Below are 21,605 nucleotides of genomic sequence, written 5' to 3' on the forward strand. Positions count from 1 at the left end.
TAGGGAGAGTATAGTGTGAGTAGTATGAGTGTAGGGAGAATATAGTGTGAGTAGTAAGAGTGTAGGGTGAGTATAGTGTGAGTAGTATGAGTGTAGGGAGAATATAGTGTGAGTAGTATGAGTGTAGGGAGAGTATAGTGTGAGTAGTATGAGTGTAGGGAGAGTATAGTGTGAGTAGTAAGAGTAGTATGAGGGTAGGGTGAGTGTTTAATAATACAATCTTGCTAGTAGATAAAAGAATGAAAATATATAATAAATATATGTAAAAGTGTTAAACTAATGAATATTGTAAATACTAAACACAGAAATTATTTAATAAAGACATATAACTATTTATTGAAGATATTCAATTATAACATTCCATCATTAAATAGAACTATTTAATAATAAATTGTAATTATTCAATAAACACATCTCGTTACGCTCCCGCCAGCAGATGGCACTGCGGCGTCGACATGCATGAGTGGCTTTAGAGCGTGCACGTGCACGAGACTGAACTCTTGTATACGGACACGTGCCTTTGTTTTGGTTTTGGCTTTCCTTCTGTTCAAGCACTGGTTGATGTTCGAGGGTGTGGCTTGATTTATCCCAGCTGTCTGTGTTTTAGTTTGATTGTGTTTGCTATTTAAAGCCCTCGTGTTATGATGTACTTCGCACAGTATTATTTGAACCACGGAATGTAATGAATACGTTACGAATGCTAAGCGGTCTTAGTTTCGTGTCCTGCCCTCGTTTCATGCCTCGACTTTAGTTCTATGTTTAACCTCGTTGATCTTTTCCAGTGTAGACCACGTTTCCTGTGTTTTGACTGCTGTTTACAAATAAAGACATTGATCTGCACCTGCTTCTGCCTATGCTCCTGTGTCGTAACAGAATACTGCGCCAACCACGCGGAAGCAGCAGATCATGATGAACGCCGCTGAAGCTGCCGAGTTTGAGGTGTGGCGTCGATCGTTCTGGGAACAGAGCAAAGAGCTAAATGAAGAACTTGCTCAGGTCAACCACCTTGTGAAGCAGCTGCAGCAAGACGGGCCACGCGCCACATCACCACCCGCGCAAGTTCCCCTGCCCCCGCTGCCGGAGAACGGCGCCGCACTACATGGATTACTGGGGCTTCCTGCCACCGGGGAACAACCCTGCCGAGGAAGCCGTCCCGCTGTCCTGCCCAGCCGAGGAAGCCGTCCCGCTGTCCTGCCCAGCCGAGGAAGCTGTCCCGCTGTCCTGCCCTGCTGGGGATGTCGCCCAGTGTTCCAGCCCCACTGGGGGCGTCGCTGGGAATTCCAGTTCCGCTGAGGACGTCGCCCAGCTTTCCAGTCCCACCGAGGACAGCGCCCCGAGTTTCAATACCACTGGGGGTGGTGCTCCGCCCGGCTACAGCACTGCAAAGGCCATCTTGTTTTCCAATGCATCGCGAGACAGCTCACACAGGCGCCCCGGACCGCCGTTGGAGGAGGGTGCTCGTTGGTGCTCCGGGAGGAGCGCCTTTGGAGGGGGTTCTGTCATAACACATCTGGTTATTGAATATTTTAATATATAAATATTTAATACAGGAATTTGACTATTCATTAATTTAATGCAATTATTCAATAACGCGATGTACTGTTAAATGTAAAGCAAGAACTAAATATAAATAAATTTAAAAATCAATAATGTAAGGAAACTTCAGAGAATAAAATTAATACGAAAATGATGCATTTGCAAAGTTTACCTGTTTGTTTAAAATAATACTTTAAATAATCATTTAAAATCATAACTATTTTTTAACAATCTTTTATTTTATGTCAGTTAACTAAGTATTCAATAAACAGATTAAGGTATTTAATCAATAATTTAAATATTCATTAATATAACTAATAAATATGAACAGATTTACTTATTAAACAATGTAATGATTTGATTATGGATTTAATATTGTAATGAAACAAGAGTTATAAAGTATTATTTAATAAAATAAGTATTCAATAAAGAAATATTTATTTATATAAACATTTACATCCACCATAAGGGAAATGAACAGAAGACTGTTTAGTGAATAAACGAGCAACTCTGTGTACATTCTAGCACAGACAACATGGGCATACATGGGTAACATTAAGTAGCTAGCTAGTCGTGCTGTCAGTAATTGATAAAATACTGATTTAAAGGTTTTTTATTGTTGGTGTTATTGATTAGTCCGCTCAGTACTGTCTGCAGTCTGTGTGTGTGTGCGTTCACTCCTCTGCTCCAGAAGGAAGACGTCGAGCTCCCTCAGCTGCTTCAGGAAGCCCCAGTTAGGGATGATCTGTCTGCGGCGCTTCACCTGCTCAATGGCCTCCACCAGCGTCATCTTCTTCTCAATCATCAGGTAGGCGAGGACCAGTGTGGCTGAGCGACTGCGTCCCATTACACAGTGTACAAGCAGTTTGTCTGAAACACACAAAGGAACCAAGGAGATGGAGTGAGACAGAGAAGGGGACAGCATGGTAGAGTGCAATAGGTAAAATACGGTATACAAGTGAGAAGCAAACACAGGTAAACAGGAAGTGTGTATTAACCATCAAACACTGTGGAGTGGAGTGTGAAAATGGTCAGAATGTAGGGTGAGTATAGAGAGCGTGTAGAGAGAGTGTAGGGTGAGTGTAAAGTGAGTCAAGAGAGAGTGTAGAGAGAGTGTAGGGTGAGTGTAAAGTGAGTGTAGGGTGAGTGTAGTGTGAGTGTAGGGCGAGTGTAGAGAGAGTATACAGAAAATGTAAAGTGAGTGTAGAGAGAGTGTAGGGCAAGTGTAGAGAGAGTGTAGAGAGAGTGTAAAGTGAGTGTAGAGAGAGTGTAGAGAGAGTGTAAAGTGAGTGTAGAGAGAGTGTAGAGTGAGTGTAGAGAGAGTGTAGAGAGAGTGTAGAGAGAGTGTAGGGCGAGTGTAGAGAGAGTGTAGAGAGAGTATAAAGTGAGTGTAGAGAGAGTGTAGAGAGAGTGTAGGGCGAGTGTAGAGAGAGTGTAGAGAGAGTGTAGAGAGAGTGTAAAGTGAGTGTAGAGAGAGTGTAGAGTGAGTGTAGAGAGAGTGTAGAGAGAGTGTAAAGTGAGTGTAGAGAGAGTGTAGAGTGAGTGTAGAGAGAGTGTAGAGAGAGTGTAGAGAGAGTGTAAAGTGAGTGTAGAGAGAGTGTAGAGAGAGTGTAGGGCGAGTGTAGAGAGAGTGTAGAGAGAGTGTAGAGAGAGTGTAAAGTGAGTGTAGAGAGAGTGTAGAGTGAGTGTAGAGAGAGTGTAGAGAGAATGTAAAGTGAGTGTAGAGAGTGTAGGGCGAGTGTAGAGAGAGTGTAGAGAGCGTGTAGGGGGAGTGTAGGGCGAGTGTAGGGGGAGTGTAGAGAGAGTGTAAAGTGAGTGTAGGGCGAGTGTAGACAGAGTGTAGAGAGAATGTAAAGTGAGTGTAGAGAAAGTGTAGGGCGAGTGTAGAGAGAGTGTAGAGAGCGTGTAGGGGGAGTGTAGGGCGAGTGTAGGGGGAGTGTAGAGAGAGTGTAAAGTGAGTGTAGGGCGAGTGTAGACAGAGTGTAGAGAGAATGTAAAGTGAGTGTAGGGCGAGTGTAGAGAGACTGTAGGGCGAGTGTAGAGTGAGTGTAGAGAGAGTGTAAAGCGAGTGTAGGGTGAGTGTAGGGCGAGTGTAGAGAGAGTGTAAAGTGAGTGTAGGGCGAGTGTAGGGCGAGTGTAAAGTGAGTGTAGAGAGAGTGTAGAGTGAGTGTAGAGAGAGTGTAGGGCGAGTGTAGGGCGAGTGTAGAGAGAGTGTAAAGTGAGTGTAGGGTGAGTGTAGAGAGAGTGTAGGGCGAGTATAGAGAGGGTAGAGCGAGTGTAGGGCGAGTGTAGAGAGAGTGTAGAGGGAGTGTAGGGTGAGTGTAGAGGGAGTGTAGGGCGAGTGTAGAGAGAGTGTAGGGTGAGTGTAGGGTGAGTGTAGAGAGAGTGTAGGGCGAGTGTAGGGCGAGTGTAGAGAGAGTGTAGAGCAATTGTATGGTGAGTGTAGGGGGAGTGTAGAGGGAGTGTAGGGTGAGTGTAGAGAGAGTGTAGGGTGAGTGTAGGGTGAGTGTAGAGAGAGTGTAGGGGGAGTGTAGGGCGAGTGTAGAGAGAATGTAGGGTGAGTGTAGGGTGAGTGTAGAGGGAGTGCAGAGCGAGTGTAGGGTGAGTGTAGAGGGAGTGTAGGGCGAGTGTAGGGTGAGTGTAGAGAGAGTGTAGGGGGAGTGTAGGGTGAGTGTAGAGAGAGTGTAGGGGGAGTGTAGGGTGAGTGTAGAGAGAATGTAGGGTGAGTGTAGGGTGAGTGTAGAGGGAGTGTAGAGGGAGTGTAGGGTGAGTGTAGGGGGAGTGTAGAGGGAGTGTAGAGGGAGTGTAGGGTGAGTGTAGGGCGAGTGTAGGGTGAGTGTAGAGGGAGTGTAGGGCGAGTGTAGAGAGAATGTAAAGAGAGTGTAGGGTGAGTGTAGAGCGAGTGTAGACAGAGTGTAGAGAGAATGTAAAGTGAGTGTAGAGAAAGTGTAGGGCGAGTGTAGAGAGAGTGTAGAGAGAGTGTAAAGTGAGTGTAGGGCGAGTGTAGGGCGAGTGTAGAGAGACTGTAGGGCGAGTGTAGAGTGAGTGTAGAGAGAGTGTAAAGCGAGTGTAGGGTGAGTGTAGGGCGAGTGTAGAGAGAGTGTAAAGTGAGTGTAGGGCGAGTGTAGGGCGAGTGTAAAGTGAGTGTAGAGAGAGTGTAGAGTGAGTGTAGAGAGAGTGTAGGGCGAGTGTAGGGCGAGTGTAGAGAGAGTGTAAAGTGAGTGTAGGGTGAGTGTAGAGTGAGTGTAGAGAGAGTGTAGGGCGAGTGTAGGGCGAGTGTAAAGTGAGTGTAGGGTGAGTGTAGAGAGAGTGTAGGGCGAGTATAGAGAGGGTAGAGCGAGTGTAGGGCGAGTGTAGAGAGAGTGTAGAGGGAGTGTAGGGTGAGTGTAGAGGGAGTGTAGGGCGAGTGTAGAGAGAGTGTAGGGTGAGTGTAGGGTGAGTGTAGGGTGAGTGTAGAGAGAGTGTAGGGCGAGTGTAGGGCGAGTGTAGAGAGAGTGTAGAGCAATTGTATGGTGAGTGTAGGGGGAGTGTAGAGGGAGTGTAGGGTGAGTGTAGAGAGAGTGTAGGGTGAGTGTAGGGTGAGTGTAGAGAGAGTGTAGGGGGAGTGTAGGGCGAGTGTAGAGAGAATGTAGGGTGAGTGTAGGGTGAGTGTAGAGGGAGTGCAGAGCGAGTGTAGGGTGAGTGTAGAGGGAGTGTAGGGCGAGTGTAGGGTGAGTGTAGAGAGAGTGTAGGGGGAGTGTAGGGTGAGTGTAGAGAGAGTGTAGGGGGAGTGTAGGGTGAGTGTAGAGAGAATGTAGGGTGAGTGTAGGGTGAGTGTAGAGGGAGTGTAGAGGGAGTGTAGGGTGAGTGTAGGGGGAGTGTAGAGGGAGTGTAGAGGGAGTGTAGGGTGAGTGTAGAGGGAGTGTAGGGTGAGTGTAGGGCGAGTGTAGGGTGAGTGTAGAGGGAGTGTAGGGCGAGTGTAGAGAGAATGTAAAGAGAGTGTAGGGTGAGTGTAGAGCGAGTGTAGGGTGAGTGTAGAGAGAGTGTAGGGTGAGTGTAGAGGGAGTGTAGGGTGAGTGTAGAGCGAGTGTAGGGCGAGTGTAGGGTGAGTGTAGAGGGAGTGTAGGGCGAGTGTAGAGAGAATGTAAAGAGAGTGTAGGGTGAGTGTAGAGCGAGTGTAGGGTGAGTGTAGAGGGAGTGTAGGGCGAGTGTAGGGTGAGTGTAGAGGGAGTGTAGGGTGAGTGTAGGGTGAGTTTAGGGTGAGTGTAGAGAGAATGTAAAGAGAGTGTAGGGTGAGTGTAGAGCGAGTGTAGGGTGAGTGTAGAGCGAGTGTAGGGTGAGTGTAGAGAGAGTGTAGAGAGACTATAGAGCGAGTTTAGAGCGAGTGTAGTGCGAGTGTCCTGCGAGTGTAGTGTGAACAGTATGACTGTAGGGTGAATATAATGAGCGTCGTGTGAGTATAATTTGAGGGTTCTAGTGTGTATATGAAGTTTCTTACTCTGTGCATTACTCAGGACGCGTCTCATATACTCCGCTGTAGTGAAGAAGTGCACACTGATGTTGAATGAAGGAATGTCTTCTGCCTCAATGCCATAATACTCTATGTCCATGTTGCTATAATAACCAGCTCCAGTACACACACTGTTCCTCTTGCCCTCTGCAGCATTCAGAACGTGAGTCACGCCCAGTTTCTGTAAGCCATAACAGTCCCGTGCTGTCTGCCTGTCTCACACACACATGCACACACACACACACACACACACACACACACACACACAGAGTGATTATACCACAACATTTCCATTTAGTCAATTGGTTAACATGTGTCCTTGAGGACAGATGAAGGACAGTGGCTGCTCTTTCGAGAACATGTTGTACAGAGAAAACTTCACATTTCTTTGTATTCGAATGTGTAAATGGTGGCAGAAGGTTCACTCGCGGCAGCTGATATTTTATCTTATTTCATGGACATTCAGAAGAGTGTAGGACAAAATGTCAAACATGGGCAGAGTGAAGCCAATTTTATTTATTTATTTATTTATATTTATGTGACGTTAATAATGTGTCTATTTCAGTGTATTAAAGTCTGCATTCATAGTAACACTGTTTTAAACGCTATGAAGACTCCACCACACACACACATAAAAAGGTGTCCTCTTTTTGGAAGACCAGAATAGGGCCTTACTTTTGTGATATGATGTTTCCTGCATCAGGGACAGTGATCTTTTTAATTAATTAATTAATTAATTAAAACAAATCCAGACATTGAACATGTTTTTAAACTCTAAATAAAAGTATTTTAGATCATATTGCTTGACTTTATTTACATATGTGACCTTGAAGTAATCCAACAATACTCAGATTACATGACTTTTATATTGTGATACTTGGATTATGTTACTGATGACATTTATACCCTGTGTACAGCTAAAGGTTGAAGGAGATACTTGTCCAAGTCTAATGCACATAGAAAAGACGTGCCATGCCCCTGTCCAAGTTCTGGTTGAGCTGTAGCTCAAAAACATGGCAGACTTATTCTAGGACAGAGATGTTCACATTCTGGACAGTGGGCAATTGGCAGATCTACATGAGAAGAGACCATTCTTTGTAGACAGCATTTTAGGGGTATGGGACTCTTCATCAAGGACCATGATGTTCACATTCAGGACTAAGACGACGTTGTAGACCTACAAAGGACAAGAGTTCCACCCGAGCACAATAATGTCCACATTATGGCCAGAAACGACAAGAGTGATGTCCAGTTTTTGGTGAAAAATGTTTTTGGTAGATCTAAAGGGCATGGGATATGTCTTCAAGGAAACCAATGTCCACATTCTGGCAAAGGACAACTACATTTAAGAAGCAAGGGACAGTTAGATTTACAATTTAATTCTAAATGAATCTGTTGATCTAAATCTAAATCAAAAGGGCCACTTATTTGGGACAACTATTTAAGGAAAGCACTCTTCATCAAGGACAACAATGTCCCCATCCTGGACAGAGAAGACAACTGGGAGACCTTTACGTAAAGGACAAGGGCTGTTCCCCTGAGGACAACAATGCACACATTCTAGACAAAGGAGACAACTGCTTAAACATGGGTACCTTCTTCAAGGACGTTGACGTCCACTTTCCAGACAAAAATGTTATTGGTAAGTTGAAAGTGCATGGTATCAAGAACACCAAGGTCAACATTCTGACCAAGACTTAGATCTAGGAGATCTACATCTAATGAAGAAGGGGAGGAGACCTACTGTATGTCCACATTTTTCTCAGACAGCACAATTTGTACATCTAAAAGACAAGGGACATTTTCTGGCCAAAGAAACTGGTAGATCTGCAGGTTAGATCTACTAACTGTTAGCCAATGGCAACTCCGTAAAGGACACCAATGTCCACATCTCCGGTTAAAGGACATTTCCTGTAGATGCAACATCACTTGGTTATTGTAATAAATAAACCAACTCATTTACGTGTCTGGGATTTGGGTGAAGGATGTCTTGTGTACTCACTCGTCTCCTATAAAGATGTTGGGCCACACTTCATTGACGTGTGTGTACGCTACAGTTCCTCGCGCTAGTAGCTTCTCCAGCTCATAGTTACTGGGTGTTACGTATTCTTCTTTTTCCTCAGGTATATCTGCCTTCACTCCATGAGATCCCATCTGTCCCCTGGATTACTTCTGATAAACAATTACAACAGTTAAATGAAGGGGGCATGTCCGCGATTCCTTTGTTGTGTCTGTAGGTTGTAATAAAGGGGGTGTGGCCTGTGTGCTTTACAGTCCCCATAGGGGAGGTGTGGCCTGGGTGTCTGTCAGCCTTAATAAAGAAGGTGTGGCCTGTGTGTCTGTCAGGCCTAATAAAGGGGGTGTGGCCTGTGTGTCTGTCAGCCTTAATAAAGGAGGTGTGGCCTGTGTGTCCGTCAGCACTAAAAAGGGGGGTGTGGCCTGTGTGTCTGTCAGCCTTAATAAAGGAGGTGTGGCCTGTGTGTCTGTCAGCCTTAATAAAGGGGGTGTGGCTTGTGTGTCTGTCAGCCTTAATAAAGGAGGTGTGGCCTGTGTGTCTGTCAGCCTTAATAAAGGGGTGTGGCCTGTGTGTCTGTCAGCCCTAATAAAGGGGTGTGGCCTGTGTGTCTGTCAGCCCTAATAAAGGGGGTGTGACCTGTGTGTCTGTCAGCCCTAATAAAGGAGGTGTGAATTACATTGTACCGTATTTCCTATTGAAACAACTCTAAATTGCTTTAATGCGTATTTTCTACATCAGGCATTTTATAACTGCGTATCAGGATGTGGACTGTGTAAATGCCATCGTAACAGTCTTAAAGATATGAGTGAAGAAGAACAGCTCAAAGAATTATTCAAATATAGAAAGTCATGGAAACGACATTTTTGTGAGTTATTAGTAATTAAAAGACATTTTTTGAGTTTAAGTATGTTTGTCCTTTTTAAGCTACATTAATGTTCTTTTACTTGGATTAATGTAGAAAGCTGAACATGCCAGAACTTACCAGCGATTTCTCTGGAAGCTTTCAGTTTCGTGTTGTCTCTATGCAGCTCTTAAAGCTGTAGACATCAATATGTGTGTGTGTGTGTGTGTGTGTGTGTGTGTGTGTGTGTGTGTGTGGCGTGAGGGAGTCAGGGGGGTAACTGGGAATGGAGTCAGTTTCAGACTATTTATAGAACTCTTCTCTCACACACACAAACACATTATGTTTAGATCTTATTTAGACTTGTCTTTAGGACAGCTGCTACTCTGATTAAAAACAACACGGAAATCATTTTTTTGATGCTGCAAACATTTTATTCTTAATGCAGCTAAAACAGGAACAACTGCAGAAGTTTGTGTCCGAATTTAATGAGCTGAATTGTACAATAATACATAATACAGCGATCAGATTTCAGACTGTCTGATCAGAGGCGGAGACATGGCACTTCTGTGTCTTTCATGGCACTCAGTGAAGTAGGAGTGGCCTCTGTGTCTCAGTCTCAGTGCTGGAGGCGTGGCCTATGTGTCTCATTCCAGTGAGGGAGGCGTGGTGTCTTGTCTCAATCCAGTGAAAGAGGTGTAGCCTCTGTGTCTCATTCCAGTGAAGTAGGCGTGGGCTCTGTGTCTCATTCCAGTGAAAGTGGCATGGCCTCTGTGTCTCATTCCAGTGAAGTAGGCGTGGCCTCTGTGTCTCAGTCCAGTGAAAGAGGCATGACCTCAGTGTCTCAGTCACTCAGAATCTGGGTTTGATGTTGAGCGGTTCAAGAGTTCTAGACGATGAGGTTCTCCAGTTATCTACAAAGTTTGGTCAAAATACGGTTTCTGAAATCACATTTGTTTGCATGTTATGTATGGCTGCACAATTAAATGAATATCAATCGCGATTAGGATTTTGACGGCCCACGATTACATGAAAATGATCGACTGCAATATTAATGTTTAAAGTTTGTCCTCCGCTCATAGAAAACTCCGCTGCACATCAAATCAATCACTTCCTACACTTACAGCCAATCACCATAGAGTGGCGCGGGGATGACGTCATTTTGTACGCCAAAACCCGGAAACAGAGTTAGCATTTTAGCGCTCAAGCTGCCAGCTTCGCTTCGAGCTCGAGCGGGAGGGGAAATCATGACATTAACATGATGCTAAATGACACTACAGAGGTCGTCAGGGACATTAAACGTCATCACGCCGAACAGGAAAAAACTTTGCAGATAAACTCAGGGCTCTACAGTGAGACCATTTCACTCACATTTGTGACTGAAAAGAATTTTGTGCGACTGTGAATAAATGTTTATTCACACCGGTGCGAGTGACCTGTTCAGAGTTGTATAATACAGTCGGAATAAAAACTACAGGAAGTCCAAAATGCATCGACACCGCGCAACAGTTACTTTCACACTGCTTTTCCTCTCAGTCAACCGAACAAGTGTGTAAATACTGCAGAGAAGCCATTATGATGACGAGTAACTCTGTACATCATCTGCTTCAACTTCCCGACCTCACAAACCGCCATCTTTTATTGATCCTGCAAAATGACCTGAACTTGCAGCTGCTCATGTAGACACAGCGGCTTCGCGCGGAGTAAATTAATAATAATGCTAACGCTACAAGGTGGGTTTAATTCAAAATTCTTTATTAAATAATTCCTCACCAATCATAATCAATATAATAACTGTTCAGTCTGTACACACACAGTACACTGTCTATCTCCATTCACTCTCTTCACCAACTCTAACACACAACTCTGTTCACTTCATTTAAACTCACGGTTGCCAGATATCACCAAAAAACAGTCAAGTCCAGTTTCCATGTTTTGATTTAATCCACCAAAACACAATATTATCAGCAGACATGGACACTGTACTGGGGAACTGATCTAAAACTGATAAACAAACAAAAATAAAACTACTGAAATGTAAAGACAGAAAAGGTGCTTAGTTAAAAATAAATCATTTAATGTAAAAAAATAGATATTATAATAATTTCATAAAATATAAATAGAGAAATGAAATAATGTTTAATTACTTTTTATACTAACAAAGAAAAACAAAAAGAAAAACAAAATTAAAAAGTACAAACACCGAAAACAAAAGTTAATCTTCTTTTAATTAGGACTCTTTATTGTTTAAGATGTTTAAAAATAAATATTTTATGCTGTTTATTAATCAATTAACCAACAGTATCTCATTGCTATTATTTTAATTTAATTAACAGTGACCATGAGCAGAGAGCTTACATTTAACTGTTTATGACAGACATCCTGATTAAAGTTTAAATAAAAAATGTTGGTATCTGGATCGGTATCGGCTGTAAAAATCCTGATCGGTGCATCAGTAATGAACACCATTAAACTAAAGCGCTTTGCATCTGACGGGTAAATGAACTCCCCCAATCACATCCTATATGAGATTATTCAGATATCTACACAATACACACAGAGCGGTTCGAGAACTGACTCCAGCCCAGAACCAGGACAGTGGAAATGTCTAATAGTGTAGCTTTAAATATATTTAAGAGGAGCAGACTTCAAACACTGAACATGGAGGTTTATTGTATTTTTTTACAAGGTTGTGAGGGAAATTATTCATTTTTACTAAACATCTTCTAAGACCCTAAAAAAAAATCCTGTTTGAACTGCCTCAAGCTGCTTCTTATTGGTACACAGAAGTGTGTCATGCTCTGTGTTTCATATATATAGTAGTGGTTCAGCACAAGCACTTCAGAGCGCTCTCATTCTTCTGTCCTGCTTTATTCTATCCTGTATCAACCATCTTTCTGTAATAAACCTTTTTATATTCAGAGGACGAGTCTGCGAGTGTTGTCTAATTTCCACGACAAGGTGGAACAGGTTAACGGTTGTTTTTTGCATACAGTCTAAAATTAACAGAAAATATTACATTTAGTTTATCAGAAGGTAAATTAATGTGTCATGGCTCACACTATGTTCCTAAATTCTGTCATAATTGACCAGCTCGTTTTCTACTTTTGTGTTATATTGTGGCATGAGAAAACTTGTGTAAGTGTAATGTAAATGTGAAAGTGCAATAAAAATATGTTGTCACTAAAATCAATTAATAATCGTGATAAATAATCGAGATCTCAATATTGATCAAAATAATCGGGATTATCATTTTGGCCATTATCGTGCAGCCTTAATGTTATGGACAAACCATCACGTACATCAAAAATCTGAGAAACAATCATTTTTCGGACTGGTCTCACGATGCTTCATGCCAAATTTGGTTATGATTGGACAATATTTGTAAGAAAAGAAGTGTCTTTTTTTAAAAATCCAAAATGGAAGAAAATCCATGTCTGTGTTATGAGCTCGTCATGTCTGTGTTATGAGCTTGTTATATCTGTCTTATGAACTCCTCATGTCTGTCTTATGGCTGTCTTTATGTTTTTTTTCTGCACAGCAAGTCTGGCATCAAGGTCTCGTAGTTGTTCCAGAAATCCAACATTGGGCAGAATGTTCCGGTGACCTCGCACAGCCTCAATTGCCTCGGCAACCGTGAGTCGCTCGTAGATCATGAGGTACGCTAACACAAGCGTAGCCGAGCGGCTAACTCCCCGAGCACAGTGCACTAACACTTTACCTGCTGAAGATCACATAAACATACATTTCAGACACAACGTATAAACAAACCCAGTTTTTATCTAAAATGAACTTATACATTATAATATTCAACACTGTTCTCTACATGTGGTGATGTACGGTACAGCAGCTGCATACACACACTCAGCGTGGTGTTCTTACAGTCCCGGGTGACAGCCATGTGTATGAAGTCAGCTGTAGTGTGGAAGAAAACTGACAGGTCAAAGTCTCTGCTGTCTGGAGCCTCTACACCATGATACTGGATGTGGGTGTCGGAGTAAAAGGCGGAGCCTGTGTCTATGTGGGCGGGGCCATGAGCAGCATTCAGTACATGAGTCACTCTCAGAGTCTTCAGCAGCGCTAGATCCGTTGCTGTACGTCTGACGTAAACACAAAATACTCGATGATTTACACTTGCAGATTTTGTGCACCACGCTAAACTCGTAGCCATAAACCACTAAGCTACTTGTTAGCAACATTAGCCTCATTGGTCATGTGTTAATTGACTAATTGTGTTTCTATTGACTCTGCTATTTGATACTGCGTTCCTATTGCCGCTGCTGTTTGGTCATGTGTTAATTGACTACATTTGTTTAATAAATGCTTTTTACCTACGCATCAGAGATGATGATGTTGGGCCAGACTTCGTTAAACGGGCCCGAAGGGTGTCGGCTTTTCAGCAGGAGTTCCAGTAGGATGCAAGTGGGTGGAGTCTCATACCCAGACTCTTCCTTTTCATTTGCTGGTCCTCTATCCATTATGCAGAACTGCAGAAGGTGACTGGTCAGAGCTTTGGTTCAGTAGAATATTTAATTGTGTATCTAACTACAAAAATGAAATATCTTTGACGAATTATTGTCTAGAGACACTCTTCATGGCCTTTTACCTAAACCCTTCACTCGTTCTCAACTAGCTTGTGACTGGTAGTGTGTGTGTGTGTGTGTGTGTGTGTGTGTGTGTGTGTGTGTGTGTGTGTGTTTGTGGCACTGACACTATTTTGAGCTTGTTTCTGTCAGAAAGATATATTTAAACATCAAGCTCAGCTCAGCTCGGAGTTCAGGCACAGTGAAGTGAAAGTGGGAGGAGCTAAACACAGAGCAGAAAGATCAGATATAACAGTTAAAAAAAGGGAATGACACAACTGACACATATGACACATATTGCACAACTCAAGAATGTCAGCTTTAAACATTTTCCATTTAATTTTTTCTCCTAAAAACACCATTCTCAGCTAAATTTAAACTGCAACACTACTGGTTCCGCCCCTTTTGCTACACAGAGCAGGTTACAACCACCGAGTGTCAAAGTGTCGACGCTCCTCACTTCATTTTTTTGTCAGTGTTAGTACATCACCTGAGTGTCACTAGTGTGCTACATGTCTCTGAATTTCCCACTGAAGTAATGAATACTTGAGTGGGCGGGGCTAATATCTGATTGGCAAGAGAGTGTTCCAGAGTTGGGTAAGTGCAACTTTCAGTGATGGAGTAAATGAAACACTCGGAGTGGGTGGGGCCATGTAAAAATGGGAGGAGCTAAATTAAGTGGTAGAAATGTCTAATGTCAGGAGGGGAAAAAACACTGGAGCTGGAGAAGTTATGATTAAAAGGGGGAGGAGATATCACAATGGGAGGAGTAAATGTCAGAGTGACTTTGTCCCTATTGGCTCTGCTATTTAAAACTGTGTTTCTATTGGCTCTGCTATTTAACGCTGTGTTCTTATTGGCTCTGATGTTTGATACTGTGTTCTTATTGGCTCCGCTGTTTGATACTGTGTTCCTATTGGACTTGCTCTTTCAATCTGTTTTATTATTGGTTGTAAAAATTGTAGGAACTTATCCCAGAGTGGGAGGAGTCTAATATAGAATGGGAAAAGTAAATATCTGATTGGGTGGACAAATTGGATAGTATGTGTGTGGGGGTATTATAATGTAGTGACAGCAGTGCAGCTGCAAATCACAGGTTTATATCGTTTCTATAGAAACAGCTCATTCACAGAGACTTATATGGTGGACGCTCCAGAAATCTTTAATTTGCTAGTTAGCATGATGAGAAACTATTAATGTAGCACTAGGTGGCGCTGTATTGGTTCTGCAGTTGTGTGTCGAGTGTGCGTAGCTGCTCCAGGAAGCCCATGTTGGGGCAGATGTTCCTGTACTGCGCTACAGCAGTAATGGCCTCCACCAGCGTCATCTTCTCCTCGATCATCAGGTAGGCGAGGACCAGCGTGGCCGAGCGACTCAGTCCCATCGCACAATGCACAAACACCTTACCTACAAAACACAACACACATCACACACTACACGATAGAGCAGATCAAGCTCCACCCCTGGACTTTTGGTTCTGAGAGGGCTATCTCATAATGGTTGCTACTCGTGCACAAGAGACAAACTACAAGCATCACCTGCTAGTGTGAATCAGGGTGAGGTTAGTCTACTGCTCTGCGTGCACCTCCCCTCCTCACCTCCAGGGGTGCTCACTGCAGTCTTGATGAAATTGGCGGCGCTGTAGAAGAAGGGGCTCATGTCGAAGCTGGGCATGTCGAAGGCCTCCACACCGTGGTACGTGATGTTGGTTCCTCTGTAGAAACTCGCTCCTGTGTTCACGTTATATTTACCGTGAGCTGCGTTCAACACATGACTGATGTTCAGTGTCTGTAACAGGTGTCTGTCTTTAGCTGCATACCTGAAACACACGCACACACACACACACACACACACACACACAAACACACACACACAAACACACCAGTCCTTAGTGCTGAACTATTCTGTAATACAATTGAAAGCTGTGGTCCTATTGGCTCTGCCGTATAAAGCAGTGTTCCTATTGGCTCTGCCATATAAAGCAGTGTTCCTATTGCCTCTGTCATATAAAGCTATGCTCCTATTGGCTCTGGCCCTAAAGCCGTGTTCCTATTGGCTCTGTTGTTTGATACTGTGATCTGAGTGGCTCTGCTGTTTGATGCTGCATTCCGATTGGCTCTGGCTCTCCTGTTTGAAGCTACTATTGGCTGTTGTATTTCAGGTTTCTTACAGGTCTCCAATGTAGATGCCCGGTCTGACCTCGTCAAGATGGCTGCTCGTGCCTGGTTTGATCCACAATAACCTGTGGAGCTCGGAGGTGGGCGGAGTCTTATATCCGCCCTTTTCTCCCACCTGGTCAGAGATAGAGCCTCTGCTCTGGTGCATTTCTTCACCTGCTTTACCTGTTAGTGCAACACACACACACACACACACACACACACACACACACACACACACACACACTAAGTACTATTTTGTATTACACTAAAGCGCTGTTGGGTTCTGGATTGTGATTGGTCAGAAGGTGTTGATTAATGTTCTATAACAGCAGCTCTGCACATCACAGGTTGATTATTTTACTATAACAGCATGTCCCAAAGTGTTTTATTCCTTACATGTTACCTGTATATATATATATATATATATATATATATATATATATATATATATATATATATATAAAATATAAATTTTGAGCGCTTATTTTAGCAGAAAGCGTTCAGTCTTTCAGATTCACAATTTTAGATTAGCTTTTAAAATGCTATCACGGTAACTCAGTTAGCTAGTTAAAGTTAGCAAATCATGAAGAATGATATTATTATGTTTCTCACACAGTAGTAATGCTTAATTAATTTGTCTCTGTGTGTGTGTGTGTGTGTGTGTGTGTGTGTGTGTGTGAGAGAGAGAGAGAGAGAGAGAGAGAGAGAGAGAGAGAGAGATTTACCTGATTTTCTCAAACTCCAGAATACATTACTGAAATGAACTCCATTCCCAAACACACTGCAGGTCAAAGCTGATCCCATGTGTGTGTGTGTGTGTGTGTGTGTGAGTGTGTGTGCAGGGTTATTTATAAATCGGAGAGCTCTCATTACACACTGAAAATATCACATCACCACAATTAAGTTCAGTTAAACAGGCAGCAGTGTTTTACTGCAGGTGTTGTGTATTAACCACTGATTTAAACATCAGAGACATTAGACACTATCCAGACACGATTCATTTTTTCAGATGTGTGTGTGTGCGTGTGAGTGTGTGTGTGTGTGTGTGTGTGTGTGTGTGTGTGTGTGTGGGTGTGGTAATTCTGATCAATTCACACAGGAATTGTGAATAGATGTGTATAAATACAGAGATGGGCGTGGCTTCACCATGTGCACTAAACACTCCATGTGCACTAAACACACCTCATTTTAATACACACTGATTGTTCTGATCTTTAATATAAGCACTGTAGGTACCCCCCCCCCCCCCCCCCCCATTCAATGAACATTAAGGAAACATTTTTATACAAAATTGAATTTCTCTTTATTATTTTGTTGTATATTATATATTACTTATTTATTAGTTCCCAAAACAAAAAGGACATTTTGTTGAATTTACACACCTTCTGTTAGTGAACTGAAAATGACTTTTAACTCATTGGTCCTCTAGTTCTGTGATGTGACCAGCTATAGCAGCATTTATGTTTACGTACACTGATATAATAATATACACCTAATATAATACATACACCTCCCTTATTGTCGTTACATCACATACTCTGCACCGCTTCTCTTTCCTTATATGGTCACTTCCTGTTCTTCTCATCATAAGTCTTATATCTGCCTTGATTCTGTCCCTGTTCCCGCTTTGTGCTCTGTGATTTATCTGTCCTGTTTATCCCAATTTTCTTTCCTTATATGGTCAAGATTTCCTTATATGGTTATGTCCATCTTGATTCTGTCCCAGTTTCCCCGTCATACTCAGAACACGCCATGTCCCACGTTCCTAACCCGTTCCTTATATGGTCAGTGTTTCCCGTTCTTATGTTTCCTGTCATACTCTTGCACTTGGTCTGGTTTTGAAGGCCTGTGGTGTAATTTACGGGATGTCTTTATATTAATTATTCCCGTAATTCTACTGGTTTAGATGTTTGACGGTGACATAAGCCACTCTCTCAGCTTGCCTTCGCCCTTTAACACTGTTTTGAACACGCCCTCGTCCACTTCTCCTTAAAATTTGGACGTGTGTGTACGTCTCAGCACAAAGGGAAGACGTGTGGCCAATTCTTTAACAGGAGCACGTTCTACACCGATTTCCTTTCAGATCTCCATGTTGCTAGCTCATTTGATTAGTAGCTAGCATGCAGAAATGACGGCACATGGCAATGCCTTCTGACTCGAACTGGTTTCCAAGTGGACAAAGGCGTGTTAAAAACACTACTGGAACAGAGTTATTTGATGCGTTTATTTGATTGGCCCAGCTTTCCCATGTGACTGCTCCACAGTGAGAACATACTGTGGCTCCACGTTCCTTCCTTAGGGTCCTGTTACCGTGTCTTGTTTGTTTGTTTGTTTGTTTACAGCAGGATGCAGGTTTTGCGTTTCATTTTCAGCTGCAGGTCGAGGTCAAGCAGCAGAGCCAGGAAGTTCCTGTTGGGGTAGATGGCTCGTTTCTGGACGAGGCGTTGGATGGCCGAGCGCAGAGACATGTGCTTATACAGCATCAGGTACGCCAATACCAACGAGGACGACCGACTCATACCCATAATGCAATGCACCAGCACCTTCCCTACAAATGGAGATAAACACAGATCGGTCTATTTTCATTCATCTGTAACATACAAGACTGTAATATTTTGAAGATCCTCTATCCTGTAAATACAGAGCCCTATTCAGACGGGATTAGTTTCTCATGTAGAGGTGTGTAATGTAATTATTCCCAGAGAGTCTCTCGGATTTTAATCCATCGTTTTTTATTGTTTTTTTACAGTGTGTGTGCGCGAGTCTGGAAAGATCACGGCGCATTTTCCCTTCTATAAACTGAGCAGTAGAAATAACTCCAGGTAATACAGATATATATTCAGTATCCCGTCTGAATGGACATGTTGGTAAGGATTGTGTTTTATCCTGTGGGAAAAAGAGGTTTAGCACTTTTTCTTCAGTATATTTATTCACTTCTCTCTTCTCTTTTCTCTCGTCTCAGGGTCCAGAAGTTTAAAAAACACAGAACAGTAAAATATAGACGAGGTTTAAAAGGGCGTGTCAGAGAATCAGTGCTTGTTTTAGGGAAGCTACTGCGTTCCTACAGACATGCTATGGTCATGTGACCTACCGATGATGAAGCATAGCCACGCCCCCTCCAACAAGCGTTTATAATAACACTCAAATCAATCAGTGTGTATTAAAATGAGGTGTGTGTAGTACACATGGAGTGTTTACTAAATCACTACACACGTCCTCTGTTACTTACATGACTGAACACGCGCGTGTCCGGAAAATCTAACGCCGTCTGAATAGTGGTTACGAGTATGCAAATTGGAAACGCCTTCATCCTGAAAGCTCCGCCCCTTCTCCTGTAATTAAATCTCACCATCCACAGCTTTCAGGCCTTTGTGTATGAAATCTGCAGCAGGTCTGAAGTAAACGTCCAGGTCGAAATGAGACGAGTCGTCCGCCGGGATCCCGCAGTAAACAAAGCTCGTCCCGTAGAACCGTTGGTCCCCGATGCTGCCGCGTTTGGAGTGTGCGGCGTTCAGGATGTGTGTGATGCCGAGCCGCTGTAGCTCCGTCCTGTTCTGAGCAATTCTCCTGCCAAGCAAGTCACACCCAGCTCCGAGTGAAAACTCTACACACCTAACAACCTTCATTTCAGTTCATTTTCACTAAAGACGTACCCCGATAATATTTAATACATGCTCCAAGATTTCATGACCTTTAAACTCAACTTTCAGTAACAATAATGATAATAATAATAAAGTGTGTGTATGGTGTGTGTGTGTGTGTAGGGTGTATATGTGTAGGGTGTATGTGTGTATGGTGTATGTGTGTATGGTGTGTGTGTGTGTGTAGGGTGTATGTGTGTATGGTGTGTGTGTATAGTGTGTACATACACGTTACTGATGTACAGATTTGGCCAGACTTCGTCTATTTGGTGCAGATCCAGAGTGCAGGAGTCCAAAACTTTCTCCAGGTCCTTTACTGACACATACTCCTTCCTCTTGTTTCTTTCAGCTGCCATTTTGTGTGTGCGTGCGTGCGTGTGTGTGTGTGTGTGCGCATGGGTGCGTGCGTGTGTGTGTGTGTGTGGTAGTGATTAGTAAGAGCAGGTGGAGATCACTGTGTCCACATTTAGGTCTTCAGGATTGTGTCTCACACACACACACACACACACACACACACACACACACACACACACACACACACACACACAAATTGCAATTTTTTAAAAAGAATAACACGGCAACATACAATTGATCCATTTATAGTTGCATTTAATGTTTGTGAAGTGAACTTTCTGTTCTCACTTCTGTTATAGCAGCTATAAACACTCGTTCCCTCACCAACGTCTCTCTATTCTCTCTCTCTATTCTCTCTTTATTCTCTCTCTTTATTCTCTCTCTCTATTCTCTCTCTTTATTCTCTCTATTCTCTCTCTATTCTCTCTCTTTATTCTCTCTCTTGAAATTAATAAGACAAATAAAAACGCAGCTCGTGTTAATGAGAAACAGTACAGAAGTGTGAACTCCTCCTGTCGTGGTTCGACTCTGTGAGCTGTACACTACTCAGTGTGATATCGAGAGCTCGAAGCTGGCGGAGAAATCCGCGGTTTGGGAAAATCCATCTGCGCTGTTTCACCGTATTGATGGCGTCCAGCAGGGGGAGCTGGTGGTGGATCATCAGATAGGCGAGAACCAACGAAGCAGAGCGACTCACGCCTACTGCACAGTGCACCAGCAACCGTGCTTCTCACACACACACACACACACACACACACACACACACACAGAGATCTCATTAACAGTATTAAATGGCAATTAGTAAGAAATAAAACATGATGAAGTGAAGCTGAATACGTCCCTATAACAGCATGCCCCAACTGTGTCCCCTAGACCCTGGGATTTTAAAGGAGTGTGTGAACATACTGTAGGATCTTGGGAACATAGAGCCCTGGGAATATGGGGCCTTGAAACATAGAACCCTGGGAATAAAGTCCCTGAAAATATAGGGCACTGGGAATATTTCAATGACGTCATATAGAGCTCTGGGAACACATAAGGTCTTTCTGTTACCGTATTCCTTCAATATGGAAATCTTTCCATGTAAAACCATGCAGATGCTGGAGACTGATGATCTAAGCACTATTGTTTGGGTAATGGTGGTGGAACTTTACCTCCAGGAGAGTTGAGCACCTGATGGATGTAGTCTGCACATGGCTGGAAGTAATGAGAGAGATTAAAGGACGGAGAATCGTCTGCAGGAACGCCGTAATACTCCACAGACGAGCCATAAAACCCGTGGCTGCCGTGGCAGTGCGCTTTCCCGTGAGCGGCATTCAGCACGTGTGAGATCCCGAGCTTCCACAGGCTGTAGCGATCGTTAGCTATCGACCTACAGACAGGACCACAAATCTGAGCGTGCTAGCAAGTGGTCAAGAGTTTCTCAGCGACGTGGACGCCAGGTGCTAGCTAAAACTGTACGTATCCAGATGTGGCCAGTGACCATGGAAATAATACAGAACTGTCAGGAACATCAACATTTCCCTAAGATCTGTTGGTAAATTAATTAGAAGAGCCTCTTTGTGATTAATATTTTACTGTAATTAGACTTAACATCAACTTCTAACTGAACTTGGGCTCTGCTCAGGCTGATAAATGCTCTCGCTGCATCACAGCTTCAGACTAAATTTAGTTTATTTTTTGGCCGTACTGCTGCTTTAAATATTTTCCCCGTTAATACACACTGAACTCACATATCTCCTAGGAACAGGTTGGGCCAGACCTCGTCCACATGATTTCCACTCCGTTTCCCTCCATACAGAATCCTTTCCAGTTCCTTCAGTGAGGGGGTTTCACACTGTGTGTCCATCACACACACACACACACACACACACACACACACACACACACACACACACGCACACACACACTGTGTGCAGTGACAGTGGCAGGTGCAGACCTCTGTTCTAAAATTAAACCACTAAACTATAATATATTGGCGTTTG

At 43.2% G+C, this 21,605-nt stretch overlaps 5 protein-coding genes across 5 annotated transcripts; all 5 read right to left on the reverse strand.

The window, feature by feature from the left end:
- Positions 1 to 2,134: 2,134 nt before the first annotated feature.
- On the reverse strand, positions 2,135 to 9,132 carry dusp29 (dual specificity phosphatase 29). The gene is made up of 4 exons (XM_017483491.2): positions 9,025 to 9,132; positions 8,028 to 8,197; positions 6,014 to 6,237; positions 2,135 to 2,406 (listed from the first exon to the last, which is right to left on the reverse strand). Exons 2-4 carry the CDS (start codon positions 8,177 to 8,179, stop codon positions 2,162 to 2,164), a joined length of 621 nt encoding a protein of 206 aa, XP_017338980.1. The 5' UTR covers positions 8,180 to 8,197; positions 9,025 to 9,132; the 3' UTR covers positions 2,135 to 2,161.
- A 2,402-nt stretch (positions 9,133 to 11,534) lies between these two features.
- Positions 11,535 to 13,714, reverse strand: LOC108273858 (dual specificity phosphatase 29). Its single transcript, XM_017483493.3, has 3 exons — positions 13,219 to 13,714; positions 12,766 to 12,983; positions 11,535 to 12,607 (listed from the first exon to the last, which is right to left on the reverse strand). Exons 1-3 carry the CDS (start codon positions 13,359 to 13,361, stop codon positions 12,381 to 12,383), a joined length of 588 nt encoding a protein of 195 aa, XP_017338982.1. The 5' UTR covers positions 13,362 to 13,714; the 3' UTR covers positions 11,535 to 12,380.
- A 67-nt stretch (positions 13,715 to 13,781) lies between these two features.
- Positions 13,782 to 16,483, reverse strand: LOC108273860 (dual specificity protein phosphatase 13). Its single transcript, XM_053684873.1, has 4 exons — positions 16,351 to 16,483; positions 15,637 to 15,808; positions 15,065 to 15,285; positions 13,782 to 14,873 (listed from the first exon to the last, which is right to left on the reverse strand). The coding sequence occupies exons 1-4, from the start codon at positions 16,427 to 16,429 to the stop codon at positions 14,671 to 14,673; spliced, it is 675 nt and encodes a 224-aa protein (XP_053540848.1). The 5' UTR covers positions 16,430 to 16,483; the 3' UTR covers positions 13,782 to 14,670.
- A 420-nt stretch (positions 16,484 to 16,903) lies between these two features.
- On the reverse strand, positions 16,904 to 19,756 carry LOC128634439 (dual specificity protein phosphatase 13). The gene is made up of 3 exons (XM_053684874.1): positions 19,495 to 19,756; positions 18,975 to 19,192; positions 16,904 to 18,173 (listed from the first exon to the last, which is right to left on the reverse strand). Exons 1-3 carry the CDS (start codon positions 19,620 to 19,622, stop codon positions 17,962 to 17,964), a joined length of 558 nt encoding a protein of 185 aa, XP_053540849.1. The 5' UTR covers positions 19,623 to 19,756; the 3' UTR covers positions 16,904 to 17,961.
- Positions 19,757 to 19,910: 154 nt separating this feature from the next.
- LOC108273859 (dual specificity protein phosphatase 13) lies at positions 19,911 to 21,512 on the reverse strand. The gene is made up of 3 exons (XM_017483494.3): positions 21,354 to 21,512; positions 20,775 to 20,992; positions 19,911 to 20,346 (listed from the first exon to the last, which is right to left on the reverse strand). Exons 1-3 carry the CDS (start codon positions 21,467 to 21,469, stop codon positions 20,099 to 20,101), a joined length of 582 nt encoding a protein of 193 aa, XP_017338983.1. The 5' UTR covers positions 21,470 to 21,512; the 3' UTR covers positions 19,911 to 20,098.
- Between the last annotated feature and the right edge of the window lie 93 nt (positions 21,513 to 21,605).

This window comes from Ictalurus punctatus, chromosome 13 (assembly GCF_001660625.3).
Source record: "Ictalurus punctatus breed USDA103 chromosome 13, Coco_2.0, whole genome shotgun sequence".
Taxonomy (NCBI): Eukaryota; Metazoa; Chordata; class Actinopteri; order Siluriformes; family Ictaluridae; genus Ictalurus; species Ictalurus punctatus.